This window comes from Taeniopygia guttata, chromosome 4A (genome assembly GCF_048771995.1).
Source record: "Taeniopygia guttata chromosome 4A, bTaeGut7.mat, whole genome shotgun sequence".
In the NCBI taxonomy this organism is placed as follows: domain Eukaryota; kingdom Metazoa; phylum Chordata; class Aves; order Passeriformes; family Estrildidae; genus Taeniopygia; species Taeniopygia guttata.
Window position 1 is genome coordinate 3,635,423 of NC_133029.1, and position 18,408 is coordinate 3,653,830.

Consider the following 18,408-nt stretch of genomic DNA (forward strand, 5'->3'; position numbering starts at 1 on the left):
GCCATTATCAGAGATTATCCAGTTCCTCTTAAATCAGGGAGCAGCTGCCACATCAGATATACATTAGAACAAAACAAAGGATTCAATCTTCCTAACTAAACTTTTAACCTGAAATGCTGTTAAAAGAACACTTTTGCCTGAGAAAAAGCTGATGATAAAACTTTCTGTTCCTGTACCAAATGACATCACCTCACCCTGGTTAGAGCTGCACAGGTTTTATGGGGCTTAAGTATTCTTGAAAGTAATTGTGGCATAAATACAGTCTCATGTCAGAAAGGTAAACAAAACTTAGCCTCACGCATTGTCTGTGATCCTTTTTACTATTTGTTCTTTGCCATATGTGCACATTAGGTTTTACAGACAAGTAGATGTGATCTCTGCCCCTCAGGGGTTTGCAGAGGAGATTAAATATCACATGGAGATGAGACATTCTTGTTGGTATTCTCAGCAGGGAGGGCCAAGTGTAGGGTAGGCATGAGCTATCCTGGCTTGTCTGAAAACGAGACCTTTGAAATCAAGGCTGAAACACATCAGTAGGAGGGAGAGCACAGCTCATTCTCATTTCTTCAGGGGGCTTCAGACTGCCCAGAACATGCCTGGCATTGATTTCTACATTTTGAAAAATCTGTGCAAACCCACTAGGTTTTCCCTGGTTTCTGATCAGTCTCACTGCTCTAAGTTCATGGTTCCTCCTCCTATTATTTTTTCTCTCCTGATTTGATTAGATCATAGGTTCACAATATAGACAGTTAAAAATATGGCTCAAGATGTCTAATTAAAGAACAGCTTGTTTGCTCAGGGATTTGAATTCCCTACCATGGATTCCTGTCCTGGGAATTTGATTTTTACAGCACCCGTGCAAGTCACTGGGTTACAGAGTCACCAAAGGAAATTCTCTTCCCTGAGTGTAAGAAGTTCTGTATTGACACAATTTACAGGTACATAAATTATATTTGTGTGCTAATTAATACAAATCCCCATGATAGACCTCCAGAAATTAGCAGGAAATTTTACTTAATTCTGAAGAGGGGGGAACAAGCTGATTTTTGTCACCCACTCTGTCTCCTGCTAATGGAAAACCAGTGGTACCATGTTCTTGCTCAACTGAAACAGAACATTCATTCTAGATTTCAAACCAGATGATATCTTTGAGCATTTTGCATCAAACGCCCAAAACCCAGTAATACTGGCAACCTCCTAAGCATGAATAATAAATGAATTCTTCATACAGGACATTAATATTCTGGAACACTCTATTAGATCTTGTTTACATCTTGCAGCAACATCAGAATACACAAATGATATACCAATGACCAAGAGGTTGCAGATAAAAAGATTTTGTAAAAATTATTTTAGATAGGAGATACAATTTTTCTCTGCCCAAGTTTTAAACTGCTTTTTTCAACACTCAGTGCATACCAAGACATCTACTTTCAAAAAATACCTTATGAAGGACTGACTGAATTCAGGGATTAGTGTTAACAATTTCAGCCTTTCCAAACCTTTCCAAAAATTTGGGTAGCACTTCATTTAAAAATTATCCAACAGAAAAGTGAACTCCTTTTATCCAGACCTTCAAAGTCTGAAACATAAGATCAAAATATTATTTTGAGATGGATAAATCTCAAAATCCTTTTTTACAGGCAGATTGAAGACGCAGATTGTCTTCTGTTTCTGAGGGTACTTGAGATTTACTGGAATATTTGTCCCACCACTTACAGCTATTCTTTGCTAAAATGCTAAAATCACATACACAATTTCACAAATGCAGTTGGAAAACATTCTGTAATTTTCTGTGCCGCAATAGGCATCACTTACACTGTTTAAATTACAATTAATGCTGTCCTATTATTTGTTTACATTTTTATTGGAGCAACAAGATGAGTGCAGATGTAGCAGCAGTACTAATTCCTTGGGATTCACAGATACCCTAATTAAATTATTTTCATACTTTGTTTTCTGTAAGTGAAGTTTGCAGTTGTAAAAGAGAGTGTTTTTATCCTTATTTCTCCTATTTGTGAACTTGTGATTGTAGCACAAAACACTAAAAAAAATTAGTCTTTAGCTTTGAAGTTATAGTGAATATGCTAAATCACAAACAAGCATATTTAGTTACTTTGCATTATTCATGTAACTGCAAAAAGATTCACTCTGGGCAGACAATTACTGTGTATTAACATCTTGCCTTAGGGCAGTTGAAATGGTTTTTAATGAGGTGTTACCAATCCTGAATATCTTTCACTTGCTACTTGACCCAACACTTTATTTTTTGCTGTACGTGGGACATCTTGAGATAAAATACTTTATTACAGGGATTCTGTTAATCATCTGCTATACTTACACAGAATGTCTGTTGGCATAAAAGGTATTTATTAAACTAATTTATATTGGTTTCAGTAAGGATTACTAGTACCTATAGATTGAAATTAATTGCAATTTTCTGAGTGTTCAGCTCCAGAGCCTAAGAAGCACACTGCTAAATTAATATTCAGGTCATGAAAACAACTAATGAGGCTTCAGACCTATAAAAGTCCACTCAAACAAACACCTGCCAGTGTTTTAGAGAATATTCTGGCCCTGGCATCTGCTATGACCTGAAGGGCAGAGCAATATGAACTTAACTAAGACAGTATTTCAGATAATTTGAGATCTAGAGAGCAGAGCAATAACGAGAAGAAAAATGGTTCTTCCTCCAGTGTGAGGACACATATCCCTTGCGCAGCCAAACAGCAGCAGCTTGAGTAGAAACAGGATTCCCAAAGTTATTTTCTTCAAATAATATGGTTCAGGTGCTTGCACTACACCAGTGGGACTGCTCATAATTGTATCTGGTGGATAAAATGATATTTCTGAAAAGCTTTGGTGTAACAAGGCTGTCAGTGACCACAGGGTGAATTTTGTACAGGAATTGCTCACAGCAGCAGCTCTGACACAGGAAGAGAACTTGCCAAGGACTCTTGGCATGACCAGAGTTTGCAGCCACGCCTGGAGCCAGCTCTGCTCTGTTCTCACCTCCACTGTTTGCTCCAGCAAATCCAGTTTGGATCCTGGGGTACAGAGAAACACCAGCACGGAGCTTTTCTCAGGCTGGTCCTACCCTGATCACAGATCAGGCATCTTTCTCTCCAGCTCTGCTGCTCAGAGGGATTCCCAGAGCAGCACGAGCTCTGCCATGGCCCCAGCGTGGATGCCACCAGCAGCTGCAAGTGCCAGTGCAGGGTGCAGTAATCACACACCTCAGTCCTCCACAAGCCACAATATGACCGTGTTTGGCCCAGAACCACTTGTCTAGACAGGGGGAAAACAGACATAGCACAAATTAATTTATAAAGAAATTACAGCTATCAGGACCGAGAGGTTGACCACTGCTTGGTTTGGTGCTGGAGCATATGGTGCACAAATATAATTCATCTTCCTGACTGGAAGGGGATGCAGGGGAAAGGGGAATCTCTCTGGCATAGCTGCCCATACAATGCCAGTTACTCTGCTGGAGCCTCTCCCTCCCTGTATATGTAATCTATGTTGAATTAATTTGTAGTTGGCTGAATTTCAAACACATCAACTTCGTTTTCATGTATGTTGATGGGATTTTCTTTTGGATCTGTTTCTTATGTTAATTAGCCCTCCATTTATGCTACATTGTAATGAGGTTTAGCAACTCTGCATGTGCGAGCCTGGTGGGAAATGGGCTGGATGTGCACAATTCCAACTTTTGCAGTTGCCTGGTTTTGATATGTTGTAGATTTTCCAGTTTCCCAAGTCATGGGCAGTCTTAAGTTAGCCAATCAGTTCTTTTCTAAGTTTTCAGTGGATAGGTTTTAGTTTAGAGTTTTAGAGCTTTTTTTGATGGAATATAAAGCAGGTTGCACTTTGAAGGAATGAGGGTGGATTTTGGCTGGGAGACATTGGTTCTTCAGATCCTCAATGTTAAAATTAAAAAGAATAAATGGGATGGGTTTGCTGTGGCTTCCAGTCAGGCCTCTGCTTGGAAGGGAAATAAATACCAGAGATCTACAGCAAACTGCTCTATATTTAAGAGATGAATGCAACAAAATCTTAACTTTCTTTTTAGCAGAACAGAGACACAAGTTTTTCTGATACAAAAGAATTTCCCTGTTAATTACTTTGCTAATCTGTTCAATACCTGAAAAACACCCGATATATGTTTATATATTATACTATATATATTGTTATATTATATAATATATATTTATATTTATTATATGTATATAATAATTGATATTTTTATTGGAAGTGCCAGGGTGAGCACAACGTTTGTGGGGCACAGAGGTTTCCTGCATGTCCCTGCAGGAGCTGGTGGCACAGGTGGGATATCAGCACATGGATCTGGGAATTTATGGGCAGAAATTCTTGCTCTGCCCTTACCCCAAGGGAAGCAGAGCAAGGTGAGCAGGGCCAATCCATGCCAAAGCTCAGGGTGATCCTATGCCCAAGCTCATGTGGCATAGCCTGGCTTTTAAAATCTCTGTTAAGGCAGCTCAGCCTTGCATGAAGAAGATCAGCTGGTCTGCCAAGCAGGGCAGAGCCAGCCTGGGTCTGCCTGTGGAACACCTCCCACTCACCCACTCAGCACCACAACCTCAGCTGAGCTCTCCACTTAAAAGCTTTTTTTCTTCAGGAGCCCGAGGCAGGAGCTGTAATTGCCAGGTCATAAGTCCCTTCTTTAAAACAAAACTTATTTATTCCTCCTCCCACACAGCACAACTGTTAATGGTGCAGGAGTTAAGAGCAATTGTCATTTTTCCCTTTATAACTAAATCCATATTCCCTTATAACAAGTAGAACTTGATAAGTACAAGTTTCTCTCAAGCAGCATTCCCTTTTGAACACAAGAATCTTACCCTCTCCAAATATATTTGCATAGCAAAAAATATTCATGTTGCCTACTGAATTACCTTAAAATATTTAGTATTTTTCTGCCATGTTGTGGGAAAAAAAAACGTTCGTCTAGATGACGTGGCTTAGACTGTTCCCATTTCTCAGAAGAAGTTTGCAATAAATATTCATCTTAACCTGAGGCATTGTTGTTAATATTCAAACTCAGGCTTTTCAGCTTTATATTTTAAATAAGTGGTCTGGAAATGTATGAATGGACCCTCATTCTCAACAAATTCATGGAGATGTATTTTTACGTGTAGAATTATTGATAGGATAGTTATTAACTTGTGTGTCCAAACCATTTGGTTCATTCAGCTATTACAGTCAAAATTTATTGTGCTGGAACATGCCTAAAACTCTTCTCCTCTCTTAAGTGAAATAATCAGTGTAGTACCAAAACCAGATTTTCTGAAAGGTATTTGTAAGATGTCCTCCCATGTGAGCACTGAGCAGTGCCATTATAAGAATTATACCAGCATTTCCTGTTATGTAATCACTAGTGGGGAAATTATGCTTTATATTCTGTTGAGTGATCACGAAGCAGGGGGAGAACTGAGCCTGAGTTCCCCCTATAAATAACAAAATCAATAGCCAATGTTTATCTGTGCTAAGGTTTGTCTGCTTTACCACACTGAAAATTGGAGGCTGCACAAAGAATGAGCACTGGATAAATAATAAGCTCTGGCCTTTAACGGGGCATTTTAGGAGGTCGGGTGGTCAATGCAGTAGAAGCATTGGTTGGCTCTGGGAATCCATTCAGCTTCAGACTGTGGTCAAATATAAAGATGACTGAAATCACAGTATTTCCTGAATTTAACCTTTTAGGAAATCAGACCCCATAATATATAATTGAATATGCCATTCCTTGGGGAAACCAAACAGCCTCATTGCCTACAACATTCAGCTCTTCATCTTCATGTGGTTCTTGCAGTGTTTTAAGTAAATCAATGTGAAATAGAGAAAGTTTGCAGCATTTAGGTGAATGAAGTAGTTTTTAGAGCAGGAAAGAGAAGCCCTGGTGCTTATAAAGGGGCAAGACTTTCTTAATGTCCACTTTCTCAGCAGAACTTGCTGCACAGTCACCCATGGTCAAGAATCTAGGGAAGAGAACTGAGCCAAACCACTTGCAGCCATGCATTGCATAGAAACAGAGGGGAAGGGAAAAAAAAAAACCAGAATTAGTAGGCATGCCTATGAGTGAGCCTTACCATCAATAAATCAAACTTATAAGTACATCATTTTAGTATGCTTATTGTTTTGCTAAACTAACACACAAATGACTGTTGTCTTCTCATGAAGAAAATCATGAAGCAAGGCTTAAAAGCAGCCACTGGAAATTCTGCTCTTGACTAAGAGATTTCAAGGGACCCTGAGGCTGGGTGGGAAGTTGTGCACATCTAAATCCCTCACAGTGCCTTACTCACTGCTTGTCTGCCACCCAATCCAACAACCTCTCAGCCCCTGACAAAGCACCAGCAGCATCCTGCTCCTAACCCTGTCCATACCTGCCTGCCCCAATGGCACAGCCCAAAAAGGGCAGGGCTGTTCCACACCTGCCTTTTGGGAGCATCCCTGAACAGATGAGGAGATGTCAGGTTTTGAATGCAGCAGCCATAGAATTGTCCCATGTATTTTCCTTTAAATCACTGTAATTACAGATGTGCCCTTGGTTTTCCCCATAAGGACAACAATCCCTGGCATGGCACCATAGCAGGGACAGGGATTGGTCTCAGTTAAAGGGGATTTTTGCCAAATTTTTGTAGGACTCTTGATTTTTCTCCTAAAACAAACCAAACAAGGGTCCCGCTCAGGAAGGGAAGACAAGGATATGTATCTGAGAAAAAGCCAGGGCAGTGCACACATCTACCTGTTCACAGCTGCCAGGGAAGGACAGAATTGTCTGAGGACAGGAGGGACACTTGCAGTGTCTCAAAATCACAGAATTATATGAATGTATAAACTGGATAAGACCCCAGAGATTATTGAGTCTGACTGTTGACCATGTTCCCAACTGCCACATCCAGAAGTGTTTGGAAGCTTTCCAAAAGATGGGAGCAAGCAGTGGTCTCCCACCACCCAGTCTAAGGATCTCCTGGGCTTATTATCCCAAGAATAAATGGATGCTTGAGCAGCATTCCTAAAAGCACTCGTGAGTGGGCCATGATAGCTGGGTTTCTAAGTGCCAGCTCTAATTTAAGAATATCCTAATAAACAAGCATGGCAAAAAGAGGTTTGGTTTTTTTGAATTGTTAACTTCATTGCAGAGCTGATTAATTGCAGAATTTGGTCTGTAGACATTATTTAGGAAAAGGAGACAAGATCAATATATACAGTATGTATTACACAAATAAAATTGTTTGAAACAGGGTATTTTGCAAGCTACTGAAGGCTGATTAAAAACAGTTTGCCTAATTTACTTTGGCTGCCTTGCAAGGAGATTTTAATTTCATAATCACAAATACTTCAGCCAGTGTACTTCTCCCCCCACCGAATTACAGCAGATGAACACACAGAGGAACAGAATTAAAGTTTGGAAAAATTTAAATGCAGCATGTCTTACGTTTCCAGTGTTTCTCTTGGCATCCTAAATATTGTTTTAACTTTGTTTTAACTTGTGGTGTGATTATACATTGGCTCACATAGGGGAACTGCAGAAGTCTGCCTGCTGAGCATCATTAAGCACTTTGGTGCTCGGTGGGAGTTTGTTCATTAGGAAAAGTGTGTTATGAATTTTACTCTGTGAGCATCTTTGTCTGTGAGAGGGAGGGAGAATGAGGTAATGAGAAGAAAATACAAGATCAATCATTTAAACATACAAAACAGCTAAATATAAATACTTCTGGTTAAAGGAATTACAGTATTGCCCAATACTTTAGCATCAATATGAGGGCTATGAAAGAAGTCTCCTGAAACCTGTTGCTGCTTCTGCTTTTGGAAATTTGTGTTATTTCCTCAGATTTAATCTACTTGGCAGAGATCCACCAGTCTGCCATATTTTGCCTTTTCTTGGCTTATCATTTCCTTTTATGCACTACAGTATTTTTTTTAATCTTGGGACATATAAAGGTATAATTGTATTATATAATTTATTTTAATACTTACCCATATTTATAAATAAACTCTACTTTCAAGAAAGGGAAGTTTTAATTGGTAAAGACTTAAAATGACATGATTTTTTTACCCATTTTATAAACTTTAAAATTTTCACAGCTGAGAAAAACCTATTACTTAAATCATTTCACACATTAATTCCTTGGTATAAAAGACTCTGTGGTCAGAGAATGGAATGTTGAAATTGGTGAAAAAGGATGTATTTTGTAGGATATGCAAAATGCATTTAGTTTTTCATTTAAGTATTTAAACAATCACCTAATTTTATACTCACAAGGGCTTCATTCTAAGGTTTTGTAGTTCTGTTGGCTTCTATGATGTGTAAGTTTATTTACATCAACATGGATGTGGATAAAATCAAACCCACCATTTTTCAAACGTTTTCACAATGCCAATGCAGTGTTAGACCCACCTGGCATAAGCGACATCCGTAAGATTTTCCAACATACTTATTTTAGCTTAATATGTTATTTACATATAAGACAGCATTTTTACCTATGACATAACCCCCATAATCATTAAAAAATTAAAAAAAAAAAGTATTGAAGAAGGAGAGAAATGTGAACAATGGATAATATCTGTTCCTTTAAATTATGTCTCCAAATATTTTTCCTCTATGAAAGTAGCAAGAGCTTAAGCAACTCCTGCTGTCTTGTTGTTCGACATCCACTACTGCCCATCTGCCTATTGATTGGTAGGAAACTCCAAATGGGAATTTCATCTCATTAATCATGTCACATCACAGGGATTAGGACAAAAAAAAATCCTTTATGCTTCACAGCAGCCATCTAATGCCCAGTAAGACAAGTGAACGAATATGATATGGATAGAATATCTTCCCACTAATTAAAGGTCATCTGCTAAAAACTGAGTCAGGCTGGCTCAAACGTGCTCTGATCGGAGCCTGCACATCCTTTCCAAAACGGAAGCAGCAGTAAATATGTATTTCTAATTCAAATGTTAGCAGAGCTAGAGAATAAAACTCATCCATTACAGAGCACTGCAGTGACAATACTGGCAGCAGTGGTTCTCCCTGAGCAGCTCCCTGCAAAACCCAGTCCCATTGATTGTCTCCTTTTCTCCCTCACACACCATCAATATCCATCCACGGGGCACTTCCCCCACCACGCTCCGTAATCCTCTCACAACAACACCAAACCCGCTCCTGTTCTACTCATAACCCCCACAATCTACGTTACAAAATACTCGGATTTTTCTAAGCCTGTTTGGTACTGTAACGAGCAGGAAAAAGCAATTAAAATTGCTGAGATGTGCCTGAGCAGGTGAGGTGAGGTTTCCTTACAGTGAGGACACCACGGCAGATGAGAGGGACACACACAGCCTTGGAAGAAAGCCAACTGATTAATGGAATTTGACCATGCACAACTTGTTGAAATCCCTCTAGAACATCAAACGCCACATTATAATATCCTTACTGAGGTCCCTGCCAATCCCAGGAAATCGATCATTCCTTTTTAGGAGTAAGATTATTTTTTTCAGAACTATTTCCCAAAGCAAGATAAGTGGGATGCATTTTGGGTTGAATTTATGTTTGGCTTTGTCTCCACAGCGAAAGCTCATCCGCTAAGCATGGGAGGAGGGAAAACCCGGAGGAGATTTCTGCCGGAGTCTGGAACGGAGTCGGCAAAAGGGAAAACCCAGACAGGAATCTAGCCAGAGTCTGGAATGGAGTCGGCAAAAACGAAAACCCGAACAGGAATTCAGCCAGAGTCTGGATTTATCCCGGTGTCTGGAAGGGACTTGGCAAAAGGAAAATCAAGGACCGGATTTATCCAGGAGTCCGGAATGCACTCGGCAAAAGGCAAAACCCAGACTGGAATATCGTCGGAGTCCGGAATGGATTCGGCAAAAGGAAAAACCCGGACCGGACTGTACAAAAGGGAAAACCCGGACTAAATTTCTCCCGGAATTGGGAATGGACTCAGCAAAAGGGAAGATCCTCTTGAGCTTGCAGTTGTTTTGCTCCATTTTTAATTTTTTTCTAACGTTCTAAGTTATTATTCAATCTCTCAGAGCATTTTCCAGAAGCAAGATATATCTCAGCATTGCTTAACACCATTAGTTTTACAAAGAACATGACTTCAACAGAAAGATCTGAATTTTTCCATTGACGTCTTAGAGGAAGTTCACAGTGAAGCCAAATGTAATGAGAAATAAAAACATCTGTATTTTTGATACAGCCAAATCTCTAGATAAGGATGGGATGAAGACAAATACCTGTCACATGGCTGTACTCCTCTGCTGAGTAGATTTAAATATGTTTTACTCTTTTTTTCATTCTTTTTTTTTCCCCAGACTTGCCTCTTGTCCCAGTCTATAAACCATTTTCTAACTGTCCTCTTGGTTTCCATCCAGATGAGTATTTCCAAGCCCTCACCTAACACCAGACCGCTTTTATTTTTATCAGTCCTCACACCATCCTATTTCTCTAACTGCAACTCAGTTTATCCCTTCAATTTCTGCTTCCCCTTTCCATTCACAGCTTATCTTCTTTCTGTATTTAATCCTGGTTCTCTTCCCATTCAGACCCACATTTCCCAGATTACCCCATCGAGGGTTTGCTGACCCTCCCTGTAGCAAAACAGAAAACAGAATTCTGTTTTCACCCTTTTGCATTTGCAGCAGCTCATTTGCCCTCTCCATTCAGAAACCCCTTCTATTAGGAACAGGGTCACTGATCCCAAAGGAGATCCAGGTTTTTCCCCTAAACCTGCACACACCCTCTCCTGCAGCATCTAAGAGCAAGATTACACCAGGGATTGTTCATAATTCAGTTTTTCAAGGATTTTCTGAGTGTGAGTAAGGATGTGCAGGAAAAAGAATAATAATTAAACATCCTGTAATTTACTTTTTAAAGCTCTTTAGGGCTACAGGTGTAGAGCTTCACGTTACATGTCCCAGAACAAGCTGAGATGTCAGTCCAGCACTCAGAGCATTAGTTGGGCTGTTTGCAGGAGCTGCTGAGCACCTTCGGGCAGAACTGGGTAACGTGGTTGGAGAACTGGGATGTGACCCTGGAGCAGGGACCATCCTGTGGCTCTGAGCCCAACAGGTTCCTGACACAGAAGGTCTTTGCAAAGTTCTGTGTGATACAGCTACATATCCTTGCTTTGAATTTTGATCTTATAAAGCTGTCAATATGATTCACTTCTTGTGTAGTGACAGGCAATCACCTCAAACCTGACAAATATTGAGTAATCTACTCAACCTTTTGCCATTCAGAGGGAAGCTGACAAATCTTTCTTCTTGGCTATCTTGTTTGTAACAACTTTTTTGACCAAAGAACAGCACTTTTTCTTCAGACAGCAGAAATCTCCATCCCAAACTTCCTGACCATTCAATGAGCAAGTAATCCCTGTGCAGGAACCCACACAGTTTAAAAGCAGCATAATTCCCATTTATTCCTTCAAACAATTATTTTAAATTCCTCTTGCAGTGAGAGAACAGCCTTAAAATAGGCTCCATACTTGAACATTAGTCCCAGCAAAGCAGATTCCAGTGAATTGTGAGGCATTTCTGTCACCTGGTGCCAAACCCAGCCACTGATATTAAGATAAAAACATCCTGAATCTGCCCAGCAGGATAAGGAAAACATATTTTGTGTAGCTTACACTCTCATTGGTTCCTTGCCAAAAAGTCAGTGTTTTTAAAACTTTTAAATTATTCACTTTTCTAACTTAAGCATTGCAATGTTTGCAACCTTTCCATCCAGTTTCTGGGGATGCTCTGGTGGTCCATGGCAGAGGCTGGACCCTGGCAGTCACCTCTTATTTAAATTATGGGAGAATCCAAAGAAAAGAGATGTTAATGAGGAGGGAACAATCTCTCCAGACACATTGTTCATAGCACATATTGATTTCTAGCATGTCATGGCAAACAAAAGTTTAACAACTATAATTTTATGAAAACGACAATTGAACAGCACATCTGGTGAGAATTCATTTATGCTTTTTACATTTTTAACAACCTGACTATTTTTACTCTCCTCATCCTCTCAAAGGGAGCGCAATGTAATGAAGCATGGAGCTGGAACTAGGCCACACCTCAGCTGGAAAATGTCAAATTCTATTATGCCATCTTCAAAAGCATAAATCATAGCTGCACATTTTTAAAGGTATAAATGAGGGAGGGAACACCATAAAACATTTATTTGAACTCATGCAATGTATTTATAGTACAGAATGGCAGAGTATGGGATTTATGTAATGTAAAAATATACCAAACATTTAAAAGTTGACATCTATGACACACAGTATCTTCTCTCTGATGAGAAATCCCTTTGCGCACTGACCTTTCTTGAATTTAATTTTTCTGGATGTCAGCTAACAAACTAACCTGCTCAATGTTAGTTTGTTTGTCACTTAAAATCCTTGTTTTATATAGGACAATAATTTTAATTGTCTTAAGTTTAAAGAAATGCTTGATTAATATAATACCAAGGAATCTACATTTCATTTTTTTTAAATATTAAATTGTACCTTTCATGCATTATTTCCCACGTTTCATTGCTTAAATTATGTATGGGGAGGAAGCTCTGTCTCTTTGGCAGGAGCAGTACCATAGTTCATAACTCTTCAAATAAATAAATAGTATTTACTGAGCATTTAGGAGGAGGAAGGAAGGTTATTATACTCTCTTGCCTTCTCTCTCTCTTACTGTTTTCTTCAATATTCCATTTATTCCCAGAGATTTTAACTGCCTCACTACAGCCACTTTTCTGTGGGTTGGGAGACACTAAACTGTCAGAGGAGCAGAGATGACCATCTACTGCTTCGACCAACACTGCTGCCATGGTGGACAAACCTTTGACTCAGACATTTAAACACAGATTAAATGGAGGACAGATTAAAGGGGAGGACAGGTTGAGGATACTCCTGAGCCTGTTTTGCTGAGGATTTGCATTCCAGAATCTCACACCTGGCTGCTGAACACACAGGTCCCTGTGTCACATTGCTGGAAGCCATCCAAGCAGTGACAGGGGTTTCTGTTCCACATTGGTTCATTCATCTGGAATTCCTAATCCTGGATCTGAAGGTGAAGGCAGTGCAGGCTGTTTGCTCAGAACTGTCTCAGGTCACCCTTGGGTGGGCAGGAGGGAAAAGTGAATTTTCTCTACTCAGTGATACACACATCAACCTGTATAAATACATAAACTACCTGATCTTTTCATTTTCTTCACTGAGTAGACCATATAGTTTTTTACTGCTTTTAGGAGAAAGCTCTTGATCCTAACAATGCTGATGCCATTTAACTTTATTTTGTATCATTTGTTACCAGCTTATATCTCCACACTGTTCTTGTGCAGTAGATATTTCAGTATTGAACATTTGAAATCTTATCTACCATTCTGTTCTGACTGATTTAATCTCCTTGGCTTTAAATTGTCTGTCTGAAATCACTGCAGAATGGATCAAGAGGGGAACACTCAGCTCATCTTAGAAGGAGGTTAAGAAGCTATTCTTGAGTTATTCTTAAGAGTTCTTAACCTGTTCTTAAAATTTTAAGGAGCTTTTCTTAGACTGAAGTATTGCAAGGAGTAAGTTGAAGATTTAAAGGTGATAAAATAGTTTAAGAATATTATGGATTGTCTTGTACCGCCTCAGTAGTGATTTCTTGCCCTTCCTGACCACTTCAGTCTGGGCAACAGAGCCCTGTGCCACAACCACTCTGGAAAGCAGGTGATGAACCAGACTAGCTTTAAAAAAATGATGAGGATTTTGAAGGAAAAAAAAAAAAGTAAAAAATAGAAGTCAGGGCATGAGCAGCTTGGAAGGGAAGGCTGTTCCATGGCAGCAGGGACTGAGCAAAGGGCAGACAACACCCAGTGCAGTCAGTAAAGGGTTAATGTTCAGCGGCTCTGCTCAGCCCTGGACAGACACATTCTCACTAATTTCCAGCCTTCCTCTCTAACACTTAGCTTAGAACTCAGCAGAAACCGATTGGGTTGTGTTGTTGTTGTTGTTGTTGTTTTGGGGGTTTTTTGTTGGTTTGTGGTTTTTTTTTTTGAGTAGACATTTGGCAACTTGTGAAGTGTCAGATGAGCACTGGTGAATTTGAGAACTGGGGTGAACGTTTGTGTCAGGGAAGGAAAAAATCTTCACAGCAGAATGCACCCTCTAACCTGAGAGTGGAGGCACCTGAAAGACAGTAACTTTATTCTGTTCCAATTACATTAAAAGCCAAATCCTACACTGCTGACACTTTACAGACTTTACAACTATTGAAATCTGGTTTAAGGGACTGGCTGCACACTGGAGACTTAGTCAGTATAAACTGAAGGTGGTGAAGGTTTAAACTGGGGCCTAAATATAATTTACCGTGAGAGATTATGGCTGAAAATTCCTATTTAAGTGCCAGCAAGGCAGTGAGAGCAGTCTGTAGGATCCAGGAAAGCAGGATTCCTGCTGGGGTGTCCTGTCCAGCACCAAGGCTGTGGAAGTCAAGGCAGTGAGGGCTCTCCTGCCTTGGTTCCTGGGGTGCAGTCCCAAAAAATGCCCAGGTCCAACTGTTCAGCCTCCCTGATTTTTTCTAACCCCCCCAGTCCCTTCTCTATGGATTCTCATCTACATGATAAAACACTTCATAAATCTAAAACATAATTTACTGGACTATTGTTAGGGAATTTTAGATTTATCATCACTCCTACTAATTCCATTTAATCTATTAATTTACCTTCTATTAATTTATCACAGCTTTCTGGGCTGGCTGGGTTTTTTCCCTGCTCATCTGCGAGGTGTTGGATGCTGACAGTGACGGAAACCTCACAGGAAGCATTGACAAGGTCTGAAAAATAATTCTGGAGCCCTTGTGTTGCTAAGGAAGTTTCATCAGTAGAACCAACGATTTGAGATTGTTTTCTCAGCAGAGCATGAGATAAATGAGAACTATTTCCAGATTCAGTAATTTTGAAATCTGAAGGAACGATCTTATCAGTTTGCTGGCCACCCTGAACGGAATGCATCAAAAAAGATTAATAGGGAACAGGGATACCTGTTTTCTTTCAAAGCAAAAAAGCCCTGCAAAAATATTTTATGGAGCAGTTTTTACCTACTTCACTTTGCATTAAATATAAAATCTATATGTTCTGTATAACTAGCTTTTCATTCTCCACTGCTGGGATAAGCAAATTGGTAAACTAAAAGAAAAACAGGTGAAATCCATTACATTAGAAAAGAAGATTCTCTATGAGGTCTGAGCTGCTGGAATATTTAATGTGGCATCCTCCAAAATTTTCCCAGTGGGTAAAGGAATCTCTCAGGAAAACTTTGTTTACACAGTTTAACCTAAGATGCATCTGTATGGAGAAAAGAAGGAATTTTTTTTTCCGTCAGCTACAAAATTTGACTGTTTCGAAATCCACCATCCCCAGGTGTATGACAAAAAATGTTAAGACTAATAAAGATAAACAACGTGACTGCAAAAGCCCATGTCCAAATACAAACAAAAGAGCAACGTTTGTTTGTTGAATCTCTTCCCTATGTAGCAAGCCCTGGCTATTTTAATAAATATGAAATATTCCACTTCCATAGGAGCAAGCCTGGGCCCAAGAGTGGCAGGTGATCTGTTCCTGGGGCTCCAGCATTCCTGAGCCATCCGAGGGGAATACATGACACAAATCTGTGCAGCTCAATTTAATGTGCCTGGTTAAACGAGCACAAACATTCCTGTGCAGTGCATTTGCAGCACACAGACATTTGTGTCACAGTATCCCTGCTCAGGATATATTTGGAAGATAATTGGAGGGGATGAAACCTTTTAAAGGGATCATTAGAATGTGTAGAATACTTCTGGAACAAAGAAACAAAAATCTGCTTTTTTTTTAAAGTTAGTTTAACTGAGCTACTTCCAGACAAAAGCATATTCTGGTAATGATAGTTCTTGAGTGATGAAAACTGTATTTCACTTAAGAATCTATTCTTTTTATTAGAATTGTAATCCTTAAATTTTACTTCAATACTAGGAATCATAATCCTAATTTAACAGCAATTAATCTGATGTTCATTTACCACTGAGCAATTTTCAAAGTGCATTTGACTGAGCTACAAATAAAACCTCTCCAGGTTCAAAGTGTTTTGATTTTACCACGTGCACCTGATTTGGGAGATTTCTGGTGGCTTCTTTTGCCAATAAAAATAGATAACTTCTATTTTTGGGTTCGAAATTTCTAATTCTCAGACGGTGCCATTAATCTGAATATCTTTCCAAAGTCTGAGCTTCCAGCCTCTGCCCAGCTGGTGTCAGTCAGCAGAACCTCCCTGCTCAGCTGGCCTTGTGCAAGAGCTCTCTTATGCTTTTAGGCAATTCCCTTTTCTGATGTTTTGATTTTCCTTTGCCTTTTCTCACCTCTCTGGACCAGTTTCAGCCTATCAGTCCGTGAAGGTCTGAGTTATTTTGGGGGACAGCTCATTTGTAACTGACTTTTTTTTTGCTTTTCTCCCGGGGCAATATGATGTAGGTTGGAAGTGTTGGTTTGCTTTTATATAGAGGAGTTAATCTGATCAAAGTGCTCCAAATGTGCTCTATGCAAACAAATTCCTATAAATCTCAAATCTGGATTTAATCTTTGTCCTCCTTCAGCTTTTTTTTTACTCCTGTAGTGAAAGTGTATTTTTCTCACGTGCATTTGTCATGAGCTACCTAATTCTGCTCTGAAACAGAATTCTTTTATTCCACAGAAATTAACTTGGCATATGAGTTCTCACCCAAAAACTGGTCCACAGCAGCCTGAATAGGAAGATTCTGATAATTAAGATGACAGTGGAGAGCTGTTTTCTCTCTTTGATTGCAAAAGAAATGTCCAACTCTTGGCCAACACGTCCTGGTGGCTCCTTCCCACGCAGGAGCTGTGTGTGAGTGAGTGTGTGCACGTGTGTGTGTCTGTGTATTTTGGAATCAGTCACGTTCCTCAGGCCCTCAGAGCACATCCTGTTATGAGGAAACAGCAATTCAATTGTGTCTTGGTGCAACAATACACAATTTTGGAAAAGTTTCAATGATAGTCACCAATGGATTATCAGGCAATGCTTCCCTGAAGGCATCACAGCCCAGCCAGGGGATTTGGAGGTTTTGATAAAAATGGAGAACTCTGCCCATTTTGTTACACTCTCACAAGAATTTTACTTTTCATCAGCAATGACAGAATCCCAGAATGGTTTGGGTTAGAAGGAACTAAAGGCCCATCCAGTGCCATGGCAGGGACACTTCCACTGTCCCAGGCTGCTCCCAGCCCTGTCCAGCCTGGCCTTGGGCACTGCCAGGGATCCAGGGGCAGCCACAGCTTCCCTGGGCACCTGTGCCAGGGCTCAACAATAATAAGCTCAACTTTAGGTGAGGTTTAACTGCTCTAAGGCTGTGGCACCCCTTTCTTTTCTGAGTCTGCAGCTTCTGTTCTTAGGGTGCATCTTTTTCTAACCATCCTCTTTTATTTCTCTTCCCAATCCTTTACCCAATCTTTTCATTAGCTTTTTATGGGGGGGTTGGGTGGGAGTGGCATGTCACCAGGTTCCCTTTTTTTGTCAGGTATTGTTATATAAAGAAAAATTAATATAAGGTAAAAAAGTAGATGCCTTTAAAAAGATACCAATAAATCATTCAAAGTCTGTCAGTTTTCTGCACAGGCTGCTAGGAGAACAGATTTAATAGATCTACATACAACAGAGATTTTCTATATTGCTTAAGTTTTCTTAACTGGCAGAGCTTTGCATCATTTGGAACCAGCCCCAGTCGTGGGAAGACTCCACTGATTTCTCTCAAGGAGTGCTTTGGTTGTGGGGGAGTCCATGTATAACTTCTCTATAAGTGTTTCTGGATGTATATTTTGAGGCACAAAGCATAAAAATACAGCACAGAATGTGACAATGCAGAATATAGAAAGAAGCTGTTGATTACCATTTGTATTTTTAGACTCCTCGTTTCAGGAGGATGCCAAAAGCAAACTGCAGCAGTCAGATCCAACTGCATTATTCCTCATGGCAGCATAAAATAGTGAGACAATTTCAGAAACTAGATTAAGAATCATAGTTTTTCTTGCTGCATAAAATTGCTGAAATTCTACAGAAATCTGTATTGTGGATCACAAGTTAATGTAAAACCTCCAAGCTATTTTTTTTTCCACTTTGTCTGTTTAAGCTACTGGGCAAGTTGTTACATGAATAAATTTATTTTCTTCCTCTGAAACTGTATAATATTAAATGCTGTGTTGTTGGCATAAAATATAAGTTGATCAGACAGACAAAGATTATTATTCTGACAACTGTATACACAAGGGTATCATTGTACATTGAATTTCAGTGTGTAATATGGTATAAATCTTCATGAGAGACTCAACTTTTATTGGCTGCACAGAAGGTGCTTTTCCTTATTAAATACAGGAGATGG

General features: G+C 39.6%; 1 protein-coding gene across 13 annotated transcripts in view; it reads left to right on the forward strand.

The window, feature by feature from the left end:
• Positions 1-18,408, forward strand: part of LOC115495208 (uncharacterized) — a 128,368-nt gene that overhangs the window by 99,766 nt on the left and 10,194 nt on the right. For 11 of the 13 annotated variants that reach the window (XR_012055934.1, XR_012055929.1, XR_012055936.1 and 8 more), the window contains one exon: positions 9,581-16,880. Coding sequence is in view for 1 of the 13 variants with exons in the window: in XM_072929025.1 (XP_072785126.1) it covers positions 9,581-9,977 (397 nt within the window). In the remaining 12 variants the exon portion in view is untranslated. Of the gene's footprint in view, positions 1-9,580; positions 18,359-18,408 lie in introns of those variants that run through there. The other 2 variants (XR_012055926.1, XM_072929025.1) reach the window with 2 other exon arrangements.